The sequence below is a fragment of the Mytilus edulis genome, chromosome 9 (assembly GCF_963676685.1).
Source record: "Mytilus edulis chromosome 9, xbMytEdul2.2, whole genome shotgun sequence".
Classification (NCBI taxonomy): Eukaryota; Metazoa; Mollusca; class Bivalvia; order Mytilida; family Mytilidae; genus Mytilus; species Mytilus edulis.
Window position 1 is genome coordinate 25,499,435 of NC_092352.1, and position 24,384 is coordinate 25,523,818.

At 31.8% G+C, this 24,384-nt stretch overlaps 2 protein-coding genes across 2 annotated transcripts in view; one reads left to right on the top strand and one right to left on the bottom strand.

Moving 5' to 3' along the window:
- LOC139487894 (protein sidekick-2-like) overlaps positions 1–2,302 on the bottom strand; it is a 36,813-nt gene extending 34,511 nt beyond the window's left edge. The window contains exon 1 of the mRNA XM_071273093.1: positions 1,853–2,302. Coding sequence (XP_071129194.1) covers positions 1,853–1,961 — 109 coding nt within the window. The 5' untranslated portion in view covers positions 1,962–2,302. The remainder of the gene's footprint in view (positions 1–1,852) is intronic.
- Positions 2,303–8,573: 6,271 nt separating this feature from the next.
- On the top strand, positions 8,574–20,895 carry LOC139487895 (uncharacterized). The gene is made up of 9 exons (XM_071273094.1): positions 8,574–8,733; positions 10,205–10,273; positions 11,258–11,320; positions 11,918–12,156; positions 14,925–15,568; positions 16,007–16,141; positions 17,703–17,888; positions 18,230–18,470; positions 19,965–20,895. The coding sequence occupies exons 2-9, from the start codon at positions 10,207–10,209 to the stop codon at positions 20,061–20,063; spliced, it is 1,674 nt and encodes a 557-aa protein (XP_071129195.1). The 5' UTR covers positions 8,574–8,733; positions 10,205–10,206; the 3' UTR covers positions 20,064–20,895.
- The last annotated feature ends 3,489 nt before the right edge of the window (positions 20,896–24,384 follow it).

Genomic DNA, 24,384 nt, shown 5'->3' on the forward strand with positions numbered 1-24,384 from the left:
GTCCTTCAGCTGGCCCCTAAACAAATATATACTAGTCCAGTGATAATGAACGCCATACTAATTTCCAAATTGTACACAAGAAACTAAAATTAAAATAATACAAGACTAACAAAGGCCAGAGGCTCCTGACTTGGGACAGGCGCAAAAATGCGGCGGGGTTAAACATGTTTGTGAGATCTCGACCCTCCCCCTATACCTCTAACCAATGTAGAAAAGTAAACGCATAACAATACGCACATTAAAATTCAGTTCAAGAGAAGTCCGAGTCTGATGTCAGAAGATGTAACCAAAGAAAATAAACAAAATGACAATAATACATAAATAACAACAGACTACTAGCAGTTAACTGACATGCCAGCTCCAGACTTCAATGAAACTGACTGAAAGATTATGATTTCATCATATGAACATCAGGCACAATCCTTCCCGTTAGGGGTTTAGTATCATACCATCATTTACTTTTATTATGACTGCCATAATGACTAAAATACAAGTGCCGATTCAGCATTTGCAACTTTTAAAATTACCAAAATATTCCAAAAACAGCATCATCAGGGTTAATCTGGCCCTGCAGCAGCCAGCAGTGCAGGGGCAGAAGGGGTTTCCAACTACAAGTCTGCATTGCTTGTCCAAAAAAATGAGGGGGTTCAAACCCTGTGAACCCTCCCCCTGGATGATGGTGATAATGGGGGTACCTGCATGACGAATAACGGTAAAAATACCTGCCAAATGACGTTAACGGTGATTTTTGGTGCATGACAATACAAAAATCGAATGATTTTGACGAATCACTTTAATTTTTTTCCATAAGGGTAACAATAATTATTTGAGACCTCTGACAAATCCCTGTAAGGATATTTTGAGGAAACACGGTAAAAATTTAATCAATTTGACGCTAACAGTAATCGAAAATGGCCGTTTGATGCCTGACGATAAACGGCATTACTTCCCTCCCAGATTCGCCACTTTTCTAGGGTATCAGGTTAGTTCGCGCCCTACACGTTCGCACCCAAGGTCCGTTTGCACCCAATTTTAAATGAAATTCCAGTTGAATAAGTAGAAAATCAAGATTGTTGTTTTTAATTGATTTGATGTAAATACTGCATGTATTTAGCTTGGTATGGGTAAAAACATTTAAGATTTTAAATGAAAAACACATAAGGTTTTATAAAACAGCTTATAGGCCCCTTTGATCTGAAACAATGAAACAAAAAATCATGTAGCAATGCACTAACCAAAACATGATTAAAATTTATTCAACACAAAAAAATACGTTGTCATAGTCACTCTTTATTTTGAAACACTGAAATTAAATTTAGCAATACACTTAACCAAAACAAGATTAAGATTTATTCAACACAAAAAAAAACGTTGTCTCACTTTAATTTAGGACAATGACAACAAATATACGTATAGGAATACAATTGCCAAAACTTGACTACAAAGTTAATATTTAACACAAAACCAATAAAAATTGGGCGCGAACGTGTAGGGTGCGAAAGTGAAAGGGGGCGAACGTGAATGGGCGCGAACGGAACCGGATTCCTTTTCTAGGTACCTGTAACAGGTTTTACTTCAATTTGGGTAAGTTTCCAAACAAGAAACATACCTAGGGTGCTTTCTCATAATTCACAGGTCAACCGTGAACTGGTGACCCGTTCAGCGATAGTGTGGTGAAACAATCCCTTCGATCAGCCCCCAGGGTTACCTGATAACAAAACTGACTAGAAGCAATCGTAATAATATTCAATTTGCACACATATTTGGTTAGGAAATGTGTAAATGTTGTGTGAAGATGTGGTCCATTTTATAATATTCAAGACTCTGAATTACCTAACATTGATTTTCTTACCTTGCATGAGACATTTGTCAGGCCAAACAGACAAAAAGGTTAAGAAAAGAGTTGTAAAATATGCTTTACTGGATAGCATTGGCATTTCTAATCGCTTATAACGTTTCATTGTAATGATATTTACATTTATCAGTAATTAGCATGTATTTCAAAAGTATTTAGAATGAATATTGTTAAAATTCTTTATTCTCCACCATCGGAAGTTATGATCCGCCATATTGATAAATACACTTCGGGACACGGCATCCCAAATATTCTTTTTAAAGTTTATCTTGAATAGTTCGACGAAATAAATTTCCAGAAATTTATAAATAAAATCTTTTTGTTGATTTTTTGTCTGCAAATGTCTTCTAATTAAGCATATTTTGTGTTAAAGTAGAGTAATTGTCCAAATTCCATTCGACATTAGTAGTTCCGTTCATGTGACCAAAACAAATAACTTGATTGGATGAAAGTGATGAGTCAGGTCAGGTAAGCAAAGGTATGAAAAGTGTCATATCGCGTAAATCTTCTCACCCACTAATTTTGTATAATTGTTTGAAATATTTGATCTTATTCAACTTGTAATACACTCCTAGAAAAAATGTAACAAATTCATTTTCAATTGTTGAAAATAAGGTGGTAGTTTATGTGAAAAAAATAACAAAGTCTTATAAAAGTTTCAGTATCATGATTTTCTTTTATATAATCGGCACAAATGGAAACATTAAGTTATTCGAGTGATAAAATAGACATTCATATTATACAAAAAAATATAACAAAACAACAACAAACAAAAACATTAAAGAAAAAATAACAAATCAATCTGAAAGCAAACTAACAAAATTTAAATTTTAAGCTGAAAACGTGCTGAAGACATGCCGGGTGACATTTATAAATCTTCCCACAAGGATTTGCATAGTGACATCCTTGCTTCACAAAACAAAATATTTATCTATAAACAAGAATTAATATAGTACGATACATTTTCTATTTAATTCATTACGACTGCGACTAAACTAAAGAAAACTATTAAAAAAAAAAAAAAAAAAAAAAAAAAAGCAGTCCCAGGACCACCCTGGAACAATTATATACTGAACATGGTCGTCGTTTTCAATAATAGCAAAATAGTTAAATCTGTATAATTACTTAAGTAAAAGTTAAAGTCAGATAAGCTATAGGCCAACATTATGATATTTTTAGGTCTTTAAAGATCTTAAAAGTTTGAAAATTAAGCTGAAAAAATATTTTTAGTTTATGTAATATTTTATAATTATATTTGAAGAAAGATGTAAACAAGTTATAAAATGCATGTCTTTATAAAAAAGACATATTTTATATAATCTTTGAACTATATGAGTTAATCATTTCATGTATGAGTGAGTAATGGATGTATCATACGTTGTACTTGACTGACACGCGGATTACGTATTTGTAATATGCTAACACTTGAGACTTCAATAGCACACCGTGCGTGTTACATGCAGTAGTTTCCCGATTGGCGGATCAAAGGGAGGGCCGACACTCCTATCTATTGAACAATCAATGCTTCAAGTTGAATGGGAACGTATGGTTAAACACCCTTTTATCCTTGGTTGAAACCCTCCGTGAGTTTTCGACTGTATTTTGCAGGAAAAAACATGTCCACTTACCCGGATGATCTGGATCCAAGTCTGCCAGTTTTTGATGCAACTCCTAATCAGCTAATGGCGAGTGGCATTATTAAAGAAGCCGTCATGACAATATCATTTTTTTCGTCTTTGGTTTGACAAAGATGTATATAGAACCGACGAACACTTGCGAGACCCACGGAATTCATTTGACATGCATAAGAGCCATTTTCAAAACGCTATTTAAAAAAAATTACAGTACATCTTTATTTTTAAATGCAGGGAAATAAAATAAATGTTTTCATCTCGCTTCAAACTTTCTACCAAATTGCAAAGGACAAGCATACAAACACAATTTATATGGCCTTCAACAATTGTTTTTTAGTTCTTTTTTTAAGTTTTAGTCCATTATTCTATATATATATATATACTCGTAAATTTTATGTCATTACGCTATTTGACTTTTTTTCTTTATTTTTTTAGGCACATTTTTTCTATTCTTTAGATATAGGAAGATGTGGTTTCTTTTGTTCTTTTTTGTCCTTTATATTCTGCATTTTTTGCCATTTCCTCTATAAACTTGTTCATCCATGGTATGATACTAACCCCATTAAGGGAGGGATTGTGCTTGATTTTTTCATATGACGAAGTCATAATATTTTAATCAGTTTAATTGATGTCTGTAGCTGGCATTTCAGTAATTGCTAGTATAGTACTTTGTTCATTTATGTAGCATTGTCATTTTGCTTAGATTCTTTTGTTACCTATTCTGACATCGGACTTCTTTTAAACTGAGTTTTTACTGTTTGTATATATTGCTATGTGTTTCTTTATTCTACATTGGCTAGAGGTATAGGGGGACGGTTAAGATCTCACAAAAACACGCTTAACCCGGCCGCATTTTTGCGCCAGTTCCAAGTCAGGAGCCTCTGGCTTTTTTAGTCTTGTATGATTTTTAATTTTAGTTCATTTATATGTTTTGGAGTTTAGTGTGACGTCAATTTTCACTGAAACAGTTCAAAATTTATTTAGGGGCCAGCTTAGGACCACCTCCGGGTGCGGGATTTCAAGTATCGCTGTGTTGAAGACCCATTAGTGGCCTTCGGCTGTTGTCTGTTCTTTGGTCGGGTTGTTGTGTCTTTGACATATTCCACATTTCCATTCTCAATTTTTAAGAAAACACGAATGCATAAATTCTAAAAATTGAATTATCATATGAAGTTTTAAAATTGCACCTTTGTTGTCGTATATATATGCAGTCTTACAAACTTTTTTCACCAATCTTATCACAAACAGGAAAACTTATAAAGCGAATCAAAATATGTGTTATTTATGAGCCCCGTTTATGGGCTACATAAAAATGTCAATACTTAAACCTCTATTCGTATAGTATGGATACAAAACATGTTAAAACTTATTAGTCAGAAAACTCTTATACGAAAAAAGTAAACAATGTCAAATTTTATACTGCTTTGAGGATACTGTTAGTGTATCATATATATACGACGGCTACGCGCGAGCGGGATTGAGGGATCGGTCACCGTTGGAGGGCATGAACTGATCAGGTTACGATTACCCTTTTTTTGAATATCGCGTTTATGGACATCATTTCTTACCTTCTTCCTCTTCACAACTGTGGTCCTGACAAGAGAACGTGAATAAAAAACAGAAAACAAGTAGTCTTACACAATAACAATATCCCAAGTCCATATTGAAGTAACATTAGATTTAGCCTTTTCTTATTTCATTTTTAAACTTATTAATTTTGATAAAAGAGTTGAAATGAATAACTAATGAATAAATATGTGAGCTAAATGGATTTAGAAGTAACTATAATGAGGATATTGATTACATATTTTGCTCGTTTGTTCCAGTAATTTACAAATGATGAATGGTGATAAATGTTTTGTCGATTTCCTTGACATTTTAACCGAATATTATTCGTATTAGAGAAATCGTCATTAAAAGTTTCGCATCTAGTTATAAAATACTGTTAGTTATGATATATTCTTTTCAGAAAACTTGATAGAACCAATACAACTACAATCAAAGTACTGAAGTACTGAACATCGGATGACCGCAGGTTCTTGTGGATGGTCAAAAGCACATTTCACAGAAACAGATCACATCTCTATACCTGAAACTTGGGTTAATTTACAGAGATATTTTTTTCTGATACAAGTTCGTGCTTGGATGATGAATAAATGACAGGAAATTCAACCTCACCGTAATAACTTAGTCTATTATATTGTAGTGCAAGAAATCAGTATACCTTGGACTATTATACTTATATAATGATAGTCGTAGAGAATACACTGGTTTGTTGTTATATATATTATTAATATTACGATTGCATGTATATCTAATTTTCATCTATTTGTATATGATAATTCTATTCTACTATTATCATAGTGCAGTGCAAGTGCATGGTGGACACTTCTGTAAAAAAATCAAAGCCGTAAAGGCTGTAAAAGCAATTGCTGCCATGTTATTTGGGGACTTTTATTTTTTATCTACATATATAAGAATTAAACCTGACAGGACATGGTTGTCTAGTGAAAAGCAAGAAGGTTTTGACTTTATATCAATAAAAGACTTAAGCAGGAAATTATTTTTAATATGTTTTATATTTCACAAGGAGACAACAAGTTTACCAGGCTAAAGTTGGGGGTAATTATGGATTATCCCCTGGTAGTGTTTGTAACTGGGCAATAATTACTTTTATTTATTTAATTTTAACAATTTTCATAATTAATTTAAATTAACCATTCAGTTAAAACATTTCACCTTTCGAGACGCTAATTTTGAAATTGGGACAGAAATAAAATAACTTACAAGACATAAACATGTAAAAAATAAATATATATTTAAGCTTACTAAAAATATTTTCATAGTGTTACTTTGACATCATTTCTTAAAACTAAGTCCCACACATAATTGTTCATTTGATATGTGTCATCCTCATGCGATACGAGAAGTTTTCATGTCGCTAAATAGTCTTCTTGTCGCTTGATTTATTCTTCTTGTCCGTTCTTGACGCTTCTTGTCGTTATAAGTGAGACCGCTATTTTTAGATTACAGGTGGTCATTTACACTACACGTATAACCTGTGTAGTGATTTTTATTTTACGATAAATTTATGAATGAACGATATTTTATGAATGAACAAGAGCACCTGACCTCTTTCTGAAACACCAATTAAACATATAAAATCGTATATATTAAGATATAATTCAGTCAAATTTTCACCACTAAATCAACAACTGAAATGATTCCATATTTTGTTGAAACATCGTACAACCGGAGAACAGAAATCGCAGGTATGAAAATGCACTTTTTTCACTGGTGTTGAAAACCCAAAACTAATTTGACTATTATTTATGAATGACGGAAATTTAAGCGATAACAATACATCGGAGTGACCTCAAGGTCATCCTCTGTAACAAAAAATCCTTCCTATCTTCGACAACATTCATGTCATGTTCAATTTTAGAAAAGTCAAGATTATATTAAATTCAAGATGATGTGTTTCAACTTCAGTTGGTTTATTTGAATTTTGACATGAGCTTGTTTCTCATTTTCTATAGTTTACTTGAAAGGGGCACTAGCTATTAGATAGTCAGATTGGTTCAATTTTGTCAAAACGAGCTAAGAAACATTATACATATTATTAAGTCCATGCCTTGCAGGGCCGTAAATTGCCTGGCCTCGGTAAGGGGAGGCAGCTTGCCGATTTTTTTTTGGACCCATTTTATGCAAAAAATCATATTTTTTCGGGCATTTTCCCTGTATGCAATGTACCTCCACAGAATCCACCACTTGTTAGATTTTTGCTACATTTCATAAATAAGCGCCTTGAATATATTGAATACAGCAGAGTTAGGAGAGGGTTGGGATCCCGCTAACATGTTTAACCCCGACACACTCTGTATGTATGTGCCTGTCCCAAGTCAGGAGCCTGTAATTCAGTGGTTTTGGTTTGGTGATGTGTAACATATTTGTTTTTCGTTCATATTTTTGCATATAAATTAGGCCGGTTAGTTTTCCCGTTTGAATTGTTTTACATTTGTCATTTCGGGGCCTTTTATAATTGACCATGCGGTATGGGCTTTGCTTATTGTTAAAGGCCATACGGTGACCTATAGTTGTTAATTTCTGTGTCATTTTGTCTCTTGTAGAGAGTTGTCTCATTGGCAATCATACCACATCTTCTTTTTTATTTATATTAGATTGGGTGTGCCGTTAAAGTAAGATTCTTTTTACGCTTTATCCTGCTTTATGACTCTTCACAAGCTATTTTTTACTTATTTTAATGGAAACAATTTGCGAACTTAAAATGAAAGCCCCCCCCCCCCCCCCCCCCTGAAGTTGATAGTTTTTTTTTGTGGTTTATCCTGCTTTTTTGACAGTCCAAATCGAGCTATTTCAACTTCGTCATTGTTGACCTGTTCCATGTTTAAAGGCGCCGTAGCGCAAAAAACGATTTCTCATAACTGCAAGACACAACTGACAAGGCTAACATAAGCAATAGTATTTGTTTTATATTTGGGTAGAACTACGTGTGCACAGGAGTTGATCCAAGACGTAGAATAATCAATTGTCTAAAATATGTTTGTTTATTCAGTAATAGTTGATGTTCTGTCTTCGGGTTTTTTTTTTGTTTTCTCTTGATGTGAACACATACCGTAATTTGTTATAATTTAATTTGGTTGAATATATATAGAGAATTTCTGAACAGAAAATAATATATGTGTGTTTATCTCGTGAAAAAATGAAAATGATCCACGAAAAAAATGATAACCAAATAAACAAATAAACTGTGACAATTCTGCTTTTATTGGTACCTATAGTTGCTTAAAATCAAACCAAAAATGACCCAAAATATATATATTTTTTTTTAAATGTAGTTTTATATACAATATGTAGCGAAAAATCTTTAGATTGCGTTCGACTTGATTTTTTCCCAGAAAATTATATACTTACTGAAAAAACTAAAAAAAACAAATTTCTTTTTTCTTTTTTTGTTATAATTACTCACTCTTAATATTTTTTGAAATAACTGAATATTATGACACAATATACCTTGATTATGACTCTAACCTTGCCCCCTTAGGAACCTTTTTGGGATAAACATTAAAGTGAAAGTGAAACCGGAAGTTGCACGTTGTACTGCAAGAGAAGTTTGTTATGCAACACAAGTGTTTGGCAGTCCGTAAAACCATAGGAAAACTTACATAAAAAGAACAGATTTATTCGAAAATTAAGAAAATCATATTCTTTCCTTTGTGTCAGGTAAGGTTCGACACTAACATGTAATATATAAAATGGTACTGTTAGATTTTTTTTAAATTTTTTTTTACATTCCTTATTTTTATCCACTCTCTTTCACTTGCTCTCTAACAAATAACTGTTTGTGTCCTGTATGTGCATATGTATTGAAACATCATCTTCCATAGATTTGTTTTCCAATAGTTTAAACCTTGTTTGTGTAACCATGGCAAAAATTGGCCTTTATTGATACAAACTATTGCAAAAAGGGGGGTTAAAATGACACAAAATTTGGTCCCTTGTAGCGACTGATACTTTTTCTGAAACCATTGACAAAACATTTGTTAGAAAACACTATACCACATCTTCTTTTTTATAACTACAATAATTTCTGAGTCTGTGTGCAGTATGGATGATTGTGAAAATATAAACTGTTAAACAGAAAATGGTATATAAAACATGCAACTTACAATCTTAATGATCTTATAGACCCACTTGGAAGGCTATATATTATTCTTTATCTATCTGAATAAGTTCTTAATGTTCTTCAAAATTTAAACTAAAATCGGATTGATCGATGTATTAAAAGTTTATAAAAAATAAACTTTCTAAAAACAAGTAGTTTCATTGCCTTACTTTTTAAGATAGACTCATTAACATCAAGCTTGTAAATGTACACATGTTTTACAACTTGGTATGCAAGGTTCATTATAAAAGATGTAAAAGACCTGATAAAAAAAAATACAATCATGCTTAATGTATGGGATTTGCTCAAGTTGAACCTTAGTTTAAAATATCTGTGTCATTTGGTCTCATTGGCAATCATACACCATTTTCTTATTTTTATATTAAAAATCTTTAGAGAATAGATATATTAAAAACACCTTGCCATATATGGCTTTTTATGAGCATTCCTCCTGCATATAACCATTATAAGTATAAAACTTGTAGGTATATAAGGCATGAATAAAAGATGATGTTGAAGATAACAGTTCTTACTTGAATAGGTGACACTGCGAATACACTTCTGTGACTTGGATTTGACTAATGATAGGTCTAGCCCAATCTATGAGTAGTACTGCACAACAGGGATAGTTTGGATGTCTAAGCAATTTTGCACTAAAAACAAATTATTATCAGTATCATCTTTTATACTGGGTAAAATCATTTATGAAAGTCACATATTTGCTATGAACGAAAACAACTTTCCAGATATTCTGTTTTCCAATTAAAGAAAATTATATCTTAGAAAAGTGGTGAAGTGTATAATCTTGCAGTGGATTATCAGGTACTTTTTAATGTACCATAGTTTGATTGATTTTCCATTGAAAAAGTCTGAGAGTATCTACACTTTAACTTGTCACATGTTCTATTTTGTTCTAAAACATTTGACAGTCTCCACTTTTACTTGGTCATATTGTTATTTTACTGAAGTGTGAATATTCATTCATCTCCAGTAAATTAATATTTAAATGACTTTTTTTTTCACTGACAGAAATGGCGGGAGAAGAACAAGAAGAAGAATTACAGGCACTTCATGCAATATTTAATGAAGATATAACAGGTTTTGTATTACAATTATATATTAATGGCATTTTAAGAGGGTTACATTGGTTGCATGTATTCTAAAAGGGAAAAAAATAAGTAGGTTATTGTCTATTTCAGATAAAACATTTAAACATTTGCAAATCCATGGTGTGTGTTCCACACAGGGTTGGACCCGCTATTTGAAATGATGGGAACTGAGACCAATCAGCTGAAAAAATTTAGAAACAAACTTAAATAGTATTTTTGAAGTTAGCTGGTTAGCTCTTCATCTTTTATATAAGCTTTGGATTTCAAATATTTTGGCCACGAGCATCACTGAAGAGACATGTATTGTCGAAATACGCATCTGGTGCAAAAATTGGTACAGTTAATTTTATTACTACCACTGGGTCAATGCCTCTGCTGGTGGACTATTAGTCCCCGAGGGTATCACCACCCCAGTAGCCAGTACTTCGGTACTGGCATGAAAATATGGATTTTTTGTGTTATTAAAATTTACTGTTACAAAATGATAGAAATTATTATAAATTAAGGAATGTATCTCCCTCATGCAAAGCTCTGGTTCCTTTCACGGATTTGGCTATACTTTTTGGACCTTTTGGATTATAGCTCTTCATTTTTTACATAAGCTTTGGATTTCAAATATTTTGGCCACGAGCATCACTGAAGAGACATGTATTGTCGAAATGCGCATCTGGTGCAAGAAAATTGGTACCGTTAATTTTTTTTTTTTTATTGCAGAGGGTTGATAATTAAAATGAAAAATATGAATTATTTTTTATGAAAATTAAGAATACATTAAATAATTAAAATAGAAATATATAGTTTGACCACAAAACATACTGAAATATATACAAAAAAAATTGTTTGATTTAATATCATTATTATCAATTAATGTGTTGTTGGAGATTAAATAAATTGCTGAACTTATAACCCTTTGTTGAAAAGTATATCATATTCAGAGAATCAATTATTTATTTTAAAATATGTTTTTTTTTAGAGATATCTGGTAACCCACCATGTTTTATGATAAAGCTGACAGATATAACAGTTAACCTGCCAGGTAAAATATAAAATGAGAAGCTCTACTTTTAAAATATTGTAAAAAGTGGTATTGTTTGTAGAATTTTTCTTCATTTATTATCCTACTGTTCAGCTCTTTAGAAAATTATGTAACATGGCTTTGTAATGAGTAAAAAGGGTCAAGTTACAGTAAATGGATGATGTCACTGATTTTGCATAAAACAATTATGAACTTTAACTAAAAAAAAAGATCAATACATTTATCTCTTATTTTCATAAATATTGAATGAACATTCTTGGAATAGTTGTGCATTTGTTTAAGATTGCATACATTTAAAATTGATGAAAAAGGCAAGGAACAGTAAATTGACTATGGCACAGATTTTGGTATTAAAAATTATAATGCATATATATGCATTTGGCTTGTTGAACTTTATGTGAAAATAAGAAAAATAATGCATTTATATTTTGTGAAATAAAACTGAATGAATTCTTTCAAAATATGTGAACATTTGCAAATAAAATTGACGAAAAACTTTCTTAAATTTGTTTTTAAATCATCATTACTCCAATTACAAAAAAAAAAATATGCTTTTGATTCATAAATTTGGTTACATTTAAAATTCTATATTTTAAGGTCCTGTGTCTATAAGGTTAACCATGCCCCTAGGCTATCCTGGAACAAGCCCACCTATAATAGAAGTACCTATGAGGAACAAAGTTTTATCAGACAAACATGTGTCTGACCTGTTACAGTACTTACATACAGTAGCAGACGAAAACCTAGGCATGTCAGTCATATTTACCTTGGTAGATGCTGCACAGCAATGGATTAATACAAATATTGAGGAACAGGTTGAAAGTTCAGTTGAAGAGGTAAAATTAATTTAATTGGATAAACAAGTTTCTCCAAAAGATTGAATAAACATAATACGATGACATCATCAGCTCAAAGCAGAATGTCTTTTTATCAGTTAAATGTTCATGGAGTCCGGACTCCATGAAATAGGCATCCCATTTATTTTAATTTATTAGATAGGCAAATATATTTTTTTTTAAATTCACAATCAGCCTTGTCACAAGACTCATTGTAAATGTCCATGGAAAAGACAGGAAGTTGTGTTTTCCTAATTCTTGACACAGTAATTACTTAAAAACCCAAAAGCAAAGTGAAAGCGCTGATTTATTTGTTTAAGCATATTCAATTTGCTTTAATATAAAAATGGAATGCAAGACAAAAACCTATTAAGTATCTTCTCCAATGCAGATTCAATATATCTTTGAAAAAAAAATCTTTCTTTCTTCACTATATAATATAATGTCACTGTATATGGAATGCAATTCCACTGTGTATGTAATGCAATGACAATGTATATGTAATGCAATGACATTATACAAGTAACGCAATGACATTGTATATGTAATGCAATGACATTGTATATGTAATGCAATGACTGTATATGGAATGCATTGACATTGTATACATAATGAAATGTCATTATACGACCGCAAAATTTGAAAAAATTTTCGTCGTATATTGCTATCACGTTGGCGTCGTCGTCTGCGTCGTCGTCGTCGTTGTCGTCGTCCGAATACTTTTAGTTTTCGCACTCTAACTTTAGTAAAAGTGAATGGAAATCTATGAAATTTTAACACAAGGTTTATGACCACAAAAGGAAGGTTGGTATTGATTTCTGGAGTTTTGGTCCCAACATTTTAGGAATTAGGGGCCAAAAAGGGCCCAAATAAGCATTTTCTTGGTTTTCGCACTATAACTTTAGTTTAAGTTAATAGAAATCTATGAAATTTTGACACAAGGTTTATGACCACAAAAGAACGGTTGGGATTGATTTTGGGAGTTTTGGTTTCAACAGTTTAGGAATTAGGGGCCAAAAAAGGGCCCAAATAAGCATTATTCTTGGTTTTCGCACAATAACTTTAGTTTAAGTAAATAGAAATCAATGAAATTTAAACACAATGTTAATGACTACAACAGGAAGGTTGGTATTGATTTTGGGAGTTTAGGTCCCAACAGTTTAGGAATAAGGGGCCAAAAAGGGACCCAAATAAGCATTTTTCTTGGTTTTCGCACCATAACGTTAGTATAAGTAAATAGAAATCTATGAAATTTAAACACAAGGTTTATGACCATAAAAGGAAGGTTGGTATTGATTTTGGGAGTTTTGGTCCCAACAGAATAAGGAGCCCAAAGGGTCCAAAATTAAACTTTGTTTGATTTCATCAAAATTGAATAATTGGGGTTCTTTGATATGCCGAATCTAACTGTCATGACTGTGTATGTAGATTCTTAACTTTTGGTCCCATTTTCAAATTGGTCTACATTAAGGTCCAAAGGGTCCAAAATTAAACTTAGTTTGATTTTGACAAAAAATGAATCAGTTAGGTTCTTTGATATGCTGAATCTAAAAATGTACTTAGATTCTTGATTATTGGCCCAGTTTTCAAGTTGGTCCAAATCGGGGTCCAAAATTAAACTTTGTTTGATTTCATCAAAAATTGAATAAATGGGGTTCTTTGATATACCAAATCTAACTGTGTATGTAGATTCTTCATTTTTGGTCCTGTTTTCAAATTGGTCTACACTAAAGTCCAAAGGGTCCAAAATTAAACTTAGTCTGATTTTAACAAAAATTGAAATCTTGGGGTTCTTTGATATGCTGAATCCAAAAATGTACTTAGATTTTTTATTATGGGCCCAGTTTTCAAGTTGGTCCAAATCAGGATCTAAAATTATTATATTAAGTATTGTGCAATAGCAAGTCTTTTCAATTGCACAGTATTGCGCAATGGCAAGAAATATCTAATTGCACAATATTGTGAAATAGCAAATTTTTTTTTAATTAGAGTTATCTTTCTTTGTCCAGAATAGTAAGCAAGAAATATCTAATTGCAAAATATTGTGCAATAGCAAGATTTTTTTTTAATTGGAGTTATCTTTCTTTGTCCAGAATCAACTTAAATCTTTGTTATATACAATATACAATGTATATTCACTTTTTACTACCAACTGATAAATTAAAATAATCTTTACCATTCAGTGATAACAAGCAGTTTTTTTACATCTTAATATTTTATGATGTATTTTAATGAGTAGTTATTGTTGCAAACTCCATTAGAAATTTTAATTGAGATTAGTTTTGGAATAAGGGAAAGGGGGATGTGATTAAAAAAATTGGGTTCAATTTTTCTCATTTGTAATTTCATAAATAAAAAAGAAAATTTCTTCAAACATTTTTTTGAGAGGATTAATATTCAACAGCATAGTGAATTGCTCTAAGAGAAAAAAATTTAAGTTCATTAGAACACATTCATTCTGTGTCAGAAACCTATGCTGTGTCAACTATTTAATCACAATCCAAATTTAGAGCTGAATCCAGCTTGAATGTTGTGTCCATACTTGCCCCAACCGTTCAGGGTTCAACCTCTGCGGTCGTATAAAGCTACGCCCTGCGGAGCATCTGGTTGTATATGTAATGCAATGACATTGTAATTGTAATGCAATGACATTGTAATTGTAATGCAATGACATTGTAATTGTAATGCAATGTCATTGTATATGTAATTGTAATGCAATGCCATTTTCGTTTGAATGTATAACATGTCAAATCATTTTCTTATATCAGGTTTCTAAAGCACAAGAGGATGGTAACCAGTTCACAAAAATAAAACTGACTGAACCAAAGGTATCAGGAGGTAGATGGGAATATAAAATTGGATTAATAGGGAAGCCGTCAGCTGGGAAATCAACTTTCTTTAATGCAGCTACAAAAATGGACTTAGCTAAAATTGCTGCTCATCCATTTACAACAATAGAACCAAATATTGGAAAGGCATTCTATTCTATATGTTGTCCTTGTCATGACCTTGGATTGACTTTGTGTGATGCTACTTATGGACATGATTTTAGAGGGGATCGAAATATTCCCATCTTACTTAAAGATGTAGCAGGACTGGTTCCTGGTGCATGGGAGGGTAAAGGAAAGGGTAACAGATTTTTAAATGACTTATTAGATGCTGATGTTTTAGTGCACATAGTTGACATTTCTGGAACTACAAATGAAAAAGGAGAAGAAACTGAACATTATGATCCTGTTAAAGATGTATCATGGTTATACCAAGAACTTCATCAGTGGATATTTCAAAATGTGTGGAGTAAATGGGATAATATTGTTAGAAAGCCAAATAAATTGATAGATATGTTCACTGGATACCATGCAAACAGAGCAACAATTCATACAGCATTGGCTAATGCAGGAATTAAAGAAAGGTAATTTTTTATCAACCTGTAGCTACAGGTTAGGGATGGATTCAGGATTTTTTATTGGGGTAGGCATAATTTCAGATAATTTATTATCAAATTTTTGGACGATTTTATACTTAAAATTTTATATATTTCTTGAAAAACATTAGTTTTAGAAAGAAAAAAAATTTGGCTTCCATGTAGGGGTATGCCCTCTACGCCCCCTTTTGGATCCTCCACTGCAGGTCAGTTATTATCTCTTTAAAATTTTTGTTTTGAAGTGCAATAAAACTAAAAACATAAAGGAAACAATCCTTAACAGAAACTTCATGTGTAATATTGTTGTATTTTGTTGTTTGGTTGCTGCCTAGTTATAACCAACCTCTCCATTTGCTCACGTATAAACATATACCAGTGTATGATTTTGTGAATTATTGGTTTTATTTTGTATTTGTTATATTGTAGAGAACTATCTTGCCTGCCTGATTGGAAAGAAGACACTGTTCACAGAATTGTTGATCATTTTTTAAAACTTAGATTTCCTATGTTATTGGTATTGAACAAAGCAGATTTAACAACTTCTGAAAGTAATATTAAAAGGTACAGTGTACTATCATAGAACATTTATTAACATAAAAGTTAATATGAATAAGTTTAAGCGTTTTTTGTTTGTTAAGTAGAATGTGCATTAAATTTTTATACGACCGCAAAAATAAAAAAAATTTTGGTCGTATATTGGTATCACTTCGTCGTCGTCAGTGTCGTCCCAAGACGGATTGTTTCCTGATAATAACTTTTGAATAAGTGAAAAAAAATGGGGGTTATGGTCCCAAAGGTTTAGGAATTAGGGACCCAAAGGGGCCAAAAACAGCATTTACCTAGTTTCAGGACAAACTGTTGTGCATTAGCATTTCAATTGTTCTGAAATTGTACTACAATGTTTAATACCATATGTAGAAGATCAAGATTTAAGGGGTTATTGGGCAAACAGTCTAGGAATTAGAGGCCAAAAAGGGGTCAAAAACAAGCATTTTTCTAGTTTACAGACAATAACTTGTGTGTAACTGTATGGATTTCTCTGACATTGTACCACATGGTTCCACATAACACAGGGAAGGCTGGGATTCAGTTTGGGGTTAATTTTCCCAAATATGCAGGAACAAGGGGCCAAAAAGAAGCATTTTTTCTAGTTTACAGACAGTAACTTGTGTCTAAGTGTATGGATCTCTATAAATTTTTACCAGAAGGTTCAATACCACTAAAGGAAGGTTGGGATTGATTTTGAGGGTTATGTTCCCAATAGCTTAGGAATTAGAGGCCAAAAAGGGGGCCCAAAATAATCATTTTTGTAGTTTTCAAACAATAACTTGTGTTTACGTGTATGAATGTCTCTAAAATTAAACCACAAGTTTCAATACCATAAAGGGATGGTTAGTATTGACTTTGGGGGTTATGGCTCAAATGTTTTGGAATTAGGGGAATAACTAGGTATTTCTGGTCTAGAACAATTAAGACAATTTAAAAGCAGTGTAAGGGAGGTAATTCTAAAACATTTAACATACAATGTTGGGTATGTTCAGTTTTACCTCCCTTACACTACTTGTATATTATGTACAGTATTAAGAAATGTCAGGTTTTGGACTAATTGCAGGGTTTCGACTTCTGCGGTCGTTTAAAGCTGCACCCTACAGAGCACCTGGTTTAGATTATGTGTGCACTTTAAAGATATTGTCCGAATAAAATTTTAGATTTTCATGTGGTAAAAAACTTTGAAATTGTGGATTCAAATTGTGTTGTAAAAATTATAAATATGATCTTACTGATATTCAAATAAACTGAAGAAAACTCAAGGAATTAATAATTAATGTTTGCGATTAGACGGAATGAGTTTTTAAGGAAATAAAGCTCTTTTTCTTATGGTTGAGTAACGTCGACTACATTCATTCAGTAGTTACCGTTAAACATTATGCATGAAAAACAGTGTTTTGTCTAAAATAATGTGATTGTCAATAAGTATATTTGCTATTTTAACCACTTGAATGCTCTCAAGAGTAAAATTGACACCCCTTATGAGAAATCAGGAAAATTGGCAGGTTTAAAAATAAACAGGATGCATGTTTAAGTAACCTCTTATAATAGTTAATTTACTTCTGCTTTACAGAATACGAGAGGAATTACCAGACTATACCATGATACCAGTAAGTGCCAAAACAGAATGTGGGTTACAAAAATTAGCCAAAGATAATGTGATACAATATAAACCAGGAGATAACCACTTTGATATATGTTCAGACTGTGATATAAACACCAATAACTTCATTAAATATGCACAATATATTTTTTCTAGGTGAGTGAAATAATTAATTCAGGATACAGTACCGGTACATTTATATGGAATGAAAAGATAAAAAGCTTTTTTACATAGCAAAGTGCTACATTACCTCTCAATTAGTAATGGTCATTGATCATGTTATTGCTCTCAAATTTTCTAGACCTGCATATTGGAATGACACGATTTTAAATTATAATGAAGGACCTCAATGTTTGTTAGGGCTCAACCCTTGCCTAACCTCGGACTGTGTTCTTCTGAAAACTAATAGGAGAATGATTTTTAAAAAGTTAAAAACATGTTTTTCAATTACTAATAGATTTGTTATTTATTGACTTTTTTCTTCATTTTCCTTATAGATATGGGTCAACAAATGTGCTGGAAGCTTTAAGGCTTGCTGTTAAATTAAAAGAACCTGTGTATTCTTATCCAGTGCACTGTTTAGATACATTTCATTCAATAGGAAAACACAGTCATAATGATAGTAAAGTATTATTAGACTGCTTGTTATTAAAACCCAGAACTACTGTGGAGGAATTATATAATGTTATGATGTATTACCCTTTACAGATGTTGACAGGAGATTTTGTAAGAGCTGAGGTATAGTTAACATATTATTTAACCCTATCCTCCATAATGACGCCTTTTGACGCCACCCCCTTTACTCCATAATGACGCCTTTTGACACCTGTGTAGTGCCTCAGTTGAAACATTTTACCTTGGAAAAATCTGTATCAGACTTAATAAGATTTGTATCCAATATAAAAAGGTTATTCATGAGAATATCTGACTGGAATTTCATTGATGAAATATTTGTTTTTCGCAATGCATTTATACCTTAAACCTGATAAAAAAAAATTATTGAAAAAATCCTATGCGCATCAAGTATGTAAAAAAAAAAATTCATGGAGGAAAGGGTTAACAGTTATTCTGTATCATCAATATTTTTTTTTTTAACAAAACAACTGAAATTTTATAAATCTCTCTTTGAAACTATTATGAAAAGTATTTGGATGAAAGTTTCCTTTTGCTTTTGTGATCATCAGACTAAAACAAATTCAAATTCTTATAAATTTTGGATAAATTTTGACTTTGGGAAATTATCTTATGAATCAAACTTCCAAAATTGTGAACTCATACAAACTTCTTTTGTGATCTTTCTTTTTTATATACCCTCAACTTGAATTATAGTTATTCTCCAAAACATTGTATTCTGTTTTAGTTTGTCTGATATGACTGACTTTCCATATGAAAAACAAAAAACAAAAATAAGTCCAATTGAAAAAATAAACTTAAATTTTTACACAGATAGCCATATGTATTTCATTCATTGGTAGATTGATTTAATTTGATTATTGCTTTCTTAGCATTTAAGTGCCAGTCTTTGTAAGAATCAGGCAATTTAAGTAAAAATTAAAACATGATTAGAAAAAACCCACCGAGCTAATCATGCTATTTAATACTAACCATCATCCTGAGTTAAAAATAATTGGTCTTTTGTTTGTGTGTGTCTGGTAATATCAAATAACTTGGTTAGAAAATTGGTTAGAATGATAGCAAATTACAGAGTTATCTCCCCTTTTTGTTAATTTCTAGTGCATTTCAACCAAATTGTATCTTCTACAAAATGTATTACCAGAACATAAAATGGAAATGAATGTTATTTTTGTGCATAACTACATATTATGAACTGAAATCAATGTCAAATAGGGTGGGTTTTTTTTATCATGTTTTCACCACTGCCTGATTCATAGGCAGACTGGCACTTAATGGCATAAATTGAATTCGCCACTTCTGATTAAATTGTTATACATTTTGTACTGTCACGAAATAGAAGAAGTTCTAAATAGAAATGTTTTCTGGGATATTATTTCCACTGGACTAAATAATACAGAATATGTTGCTAACAGAATAAATGGTATAGAATATTTGTACCAATAGGAAGCAAATATCATTTGTTTATTATAAAGTTTCTAGTAAAACATTTGTTAGGTTGAACAAATAAATGTTCACAAAACAAGTATATGGTTTATAGCATATGTTATGGATACTTTAGTATGTTGATTTCTATCAATTCTGTTTGTTTTTTTACAGGCTTGTGATGAAAATCAAAAGAAGAGACCTGTAAAGAAGGATGAAGTGATATCAAAAAGTAATAATATAATTAGGATTATGACTACAAAAAGGTCTTGATACCAAAATAATATTAGAATAATGGTATGGAACAGTATGAAATCTTTTTCTTTTTTCTTACTTTGCCAAAATTTTAGATGCATTTCTTTTTAAAGATTTCCTGGGGGAAAAAGGCTTGTTCTTTTAAGCCCCCACTGTAGTGGAAAGGGCATCAAGTTTTACCCTTGACTGTATGTATGTATGTACAACAGTACCTTTGACCAAATTGATTTCCATTCTCTAACTTTGCCTCAACCAAATGTTATGCAATTTATACACAATGCTTATTACCACAAAACACAGACCAGTTTTTGATTTCAATTTTGGTGGCATCACCTTATCGTTCTAGACTTCTGCCCCTTTACAAATAGAAAATTGCTGAAATATTTGTTTCCTTTCTCTAACTCAAATGTTATGAAACTTATGAACAATAGATATAGGAAGATGTAGTGTGAGCGCCAATGAGACATCTCTCCATGCTTATTACTGCAAAACTCAGGTCAAGTACAAATTTTGGGTAGCATCACTTTTACAGTTCTTGTGTTATGTCCCATGTACATATTCCTCATTTATTTTATGTTTAAGCTCTATTTATTATTTATTGATTCAGATGGAATGGATTTGAACTTTAATGCATATTATATTTTGTTGGTACATGTAAAATCGAAATAGCAATTTGGTGCCATTTGTGCATGGATTAATGTCTTCTTGAGTTCTAACACCCAAGTAATAACACATCTTGTTTTTTGAATCAGCTATGTTAGCCTTGTTATCTTTGTGATAGTCTTCTGTGATATTTTATTAATTATGTCCTGCCACTAAGTCTTTCTGAAATAAATAGTTATCTAGTTCATGTTATTTTTTCCTTGTGCCTACAGAAATTCATCTGAAATTTGGACATTACTGTCAGAAGATGATTTACTGTTGAGTTTGCATTTCTGTTTTGGTTGGAATTAACAAGCATTCTGAGTATTGCATGCAGTAATTCATAGTCCGCTACTGGTTAAAATTTGTTGTACTGAAACAAAATGCTAATTTGATCTATAACTTGTCATGGTGTAAACTATATAGGCCTAACAAATATCAAATCAATATCTTCAAGCAAAGCATACTAAAAAAAGTGTGGACAACTAATTATTCAAGTGAATTTTCTAAGTTCAAGGACCACAACTCTGCACAAAATGATCAAACTAAAGATTGAAATAAACAATTAATTTCCCCATAGGCGACAATGGTAGCCTTTTTCGAGACACAGACTTTAGGAAGTTGATTTTTTTAACGAAACCTTGCTAGAATCAAAGAAAAGTTATTAGGACAGTATTTTTTGGTCCAAAAAATATAGGTTCGCGTTGCTTTTCTTAGCGTATTTTGTACTTATCTCCCATGCCTATCAATTTTGCCCTTAAAAATACGTGTCTTGTCCTAGCGTTGAAAAGTCATCTCAGTGCCTTTAGGGCTACGGAATAATTTTTATTTTGCCTTTTGTATAAAGCAGAGTGCACGAAGTCTCTAATAATAAAAAATAACGGGCGCACATATCGACCAATCAGGATTCGCCATACTCTTAATTCTGAACACCATGTTATGCTCATAAAATGGCTGCGCCCATAAAATCTAATGGTGTATTGTAACCTATACGGTATTTAATACTTTCTTGTATCGTGCAATTCATAGTGCGTTAGATGCACAAATATATATGCCACAAATAAATCATCTTCAAACCGTTCTGGCTTTACTCTCTGAATTTTCACAATTTTTTATCGGAGGTGACCCCAGTCGAAAAATGTGAAGAAAAAAATTTTGTTTTTTTAAGTAAATGCGGTACTGTTAAAAAGGGACTGAAGATAATGCCCACTTTCTCCAATGATTCTTTATATATCATCAAGTACTGATTATATTGATACCAAAACCAATCCAATATATAACTACTACGGTGAATTTTGAACAACAGTTTTAAATGAAACCATTTTCGTATAAAAGTACATTTTTGAAACAGACTATAGCATTTCAAAATATGGAATATGTTTAAATATTTGTGTTTTGACATCGATAACTGTTTGTTAACTACAAAATGGCATGCTTATTCTTATTCTTTTAGTTTGTTATTCGTTTGAACATTTCAATGTTCGAAGGGGATCATTTCCGTACATTTTCGCTGAATTTGGTAATTTCGATAACAGCACTTGGGTCGAGATTGTTATGTTTAAAAATCGGTTTATATTCACAAACTCTAGACGTGTACTTGCTCTATTCGAACAAATCAACAGAACTTCAGAAAATGACATATTCGTTCCACAGTAAGTCAAAAGTCGAGCCCACCCATGTTTCTAAGGTGAAACGCAATACAAATATGAAACAGACTATAGCTTAAAAACTAGATAATCAATATTTCATTTGTCACCAAAAAATACGGTTTCACATCAAATGTCAAGTAAAATGACTGTTTTTGACACTTTTTGAGCACTATGATAAAGAAATGTCGATGCTGTATACGGTATTTAATACTTTCTTGTATCGTGCAATTCATAGTGCGTTAGATGCACAAATATATATGCCACAAATAAATCATCTTCAAACCGTTCTGGCTTTACTCTCTGAATTTTCACAATTTTTTATCGGAGGTGACCCCAGTCGAAAAATGTGAAGAAAAAAATTTTGTTTTTTTAAGTAAATGCGGTACTGTTAAAAAGGGACTGAAGATAATGCCCACTTTCTCCAATGATTCTTTATATATCATCAAGTACTGATTATATTGATACCAAAACCAATCCAATATATAACTACTACGGTGAATTTTGAACAACAGTTTTAAATGAAACCATTTTCGTATAAAAGTACATTTTTGAAACAGACTATAGCATTTCAAAATATGGAATATGTTTAAATATTTGTGTTTTGACATCGATAACTGTTTGTTAACTACAAAATGGCATGCTTATTCTTATTCTTTTAGTTTGTTATTCGTTTGAACATTTCAATGTTCGAAGGGGATCATTTCCGTACATTTTCGCTGAATTTGGTAATTTCGATAACAGCACTTGGGTCGAGATTGTTATGTTTAAAAATCGGTTTATATTCACAAACTCTAGACGTGTACTTGCTCTATTCGAACAAATCAACAGAACTTCAGAAAATGACATATTCGTTCCACAGTAAGTCAAAAGTCGAGCCCACCCATGTTTCTAAGGTGAAACGCAATACAAATATGAAACAGACTATAGCTTAAAAACTAGATAATCAATATTTCATTTGTCACCAAAAAATACGGTTTCACATCAAATGTCAAGTAAAATGACTGTTTTTGACACTTTTTGAGCACTATGATAAAGAAATGTCGATGCTGTATACGGTATTTAATACTTTCTTGTATCGTGCAATTCATAGTGCGTTAGATGCACAAATATATATGCCACAAATAAATCATCTTCAAACCGTTCTGGCTTTACTCTCTGAATTTTCACAATTTTTTATCGGAGGTGACCCCAGTCGAAAAATGTGAAGAAAAAAATTTTGTTTTTTTAAGTAAATGCGGTACTGTTAAAAAGGGACTGAAGATAATGCCCACTTTCTCCAATGATTCTTTATATATCATCAAGTACTGATTATATTGATACCAAAACCAATCCAATATATAACTACTACGGTGAATTTTGAACAACAGTTTTAAATGAAACCATTTTCGTATAAAAGTACATTTTTGAAACAGACTATAGCATTTCAAAATATGGAATATGTTTAAATATTTGTGTTTTGACATCGATAACTGTTTGTTAACTACAAAATGGCATGCTTATTCTTATTCTTTTAGTTTGTTATTCGTTTGAACATTTCAATGTTCGAAGGGGATCATTTCCGTACATTTTCGCTGAATTTGGTAATTTCGATAACAGCACTTGGGTCGAGATTGTTATGTTTAAAAATCGGTTTATATTCACAAACTCTAGACGTGTACTTGCTCTATTCGAACAAATCAACAGAACTTCAGAAAATGACATATTCGTTCCACAGTAAGTCAAAAGTCGAGCCCACCCATGTTTCTAAGGTGAAACGCAATACAAATATGAAACAGACTATAGCTTAAAAACTAGATAATCAATATTTCATTTGTCACCAAAAAATACGGTTTCACATCAAATGTCAAGTAAAATGACTGTTTTTGACACTTTTTGAGCACTATGATAAAGAAATGTCGATGCTGTATAGATTGAAATAAACAATTAATTTCCCCATAGGCGACAATGGTAGCCTTTTTCGAGACACAGACTTTAGGAAGTTGATTTTTTTAACGAAACCTTGCTAGAATCAAAGAAAAGTTATTAGGACAGTATTTTTTGGTCCAAAA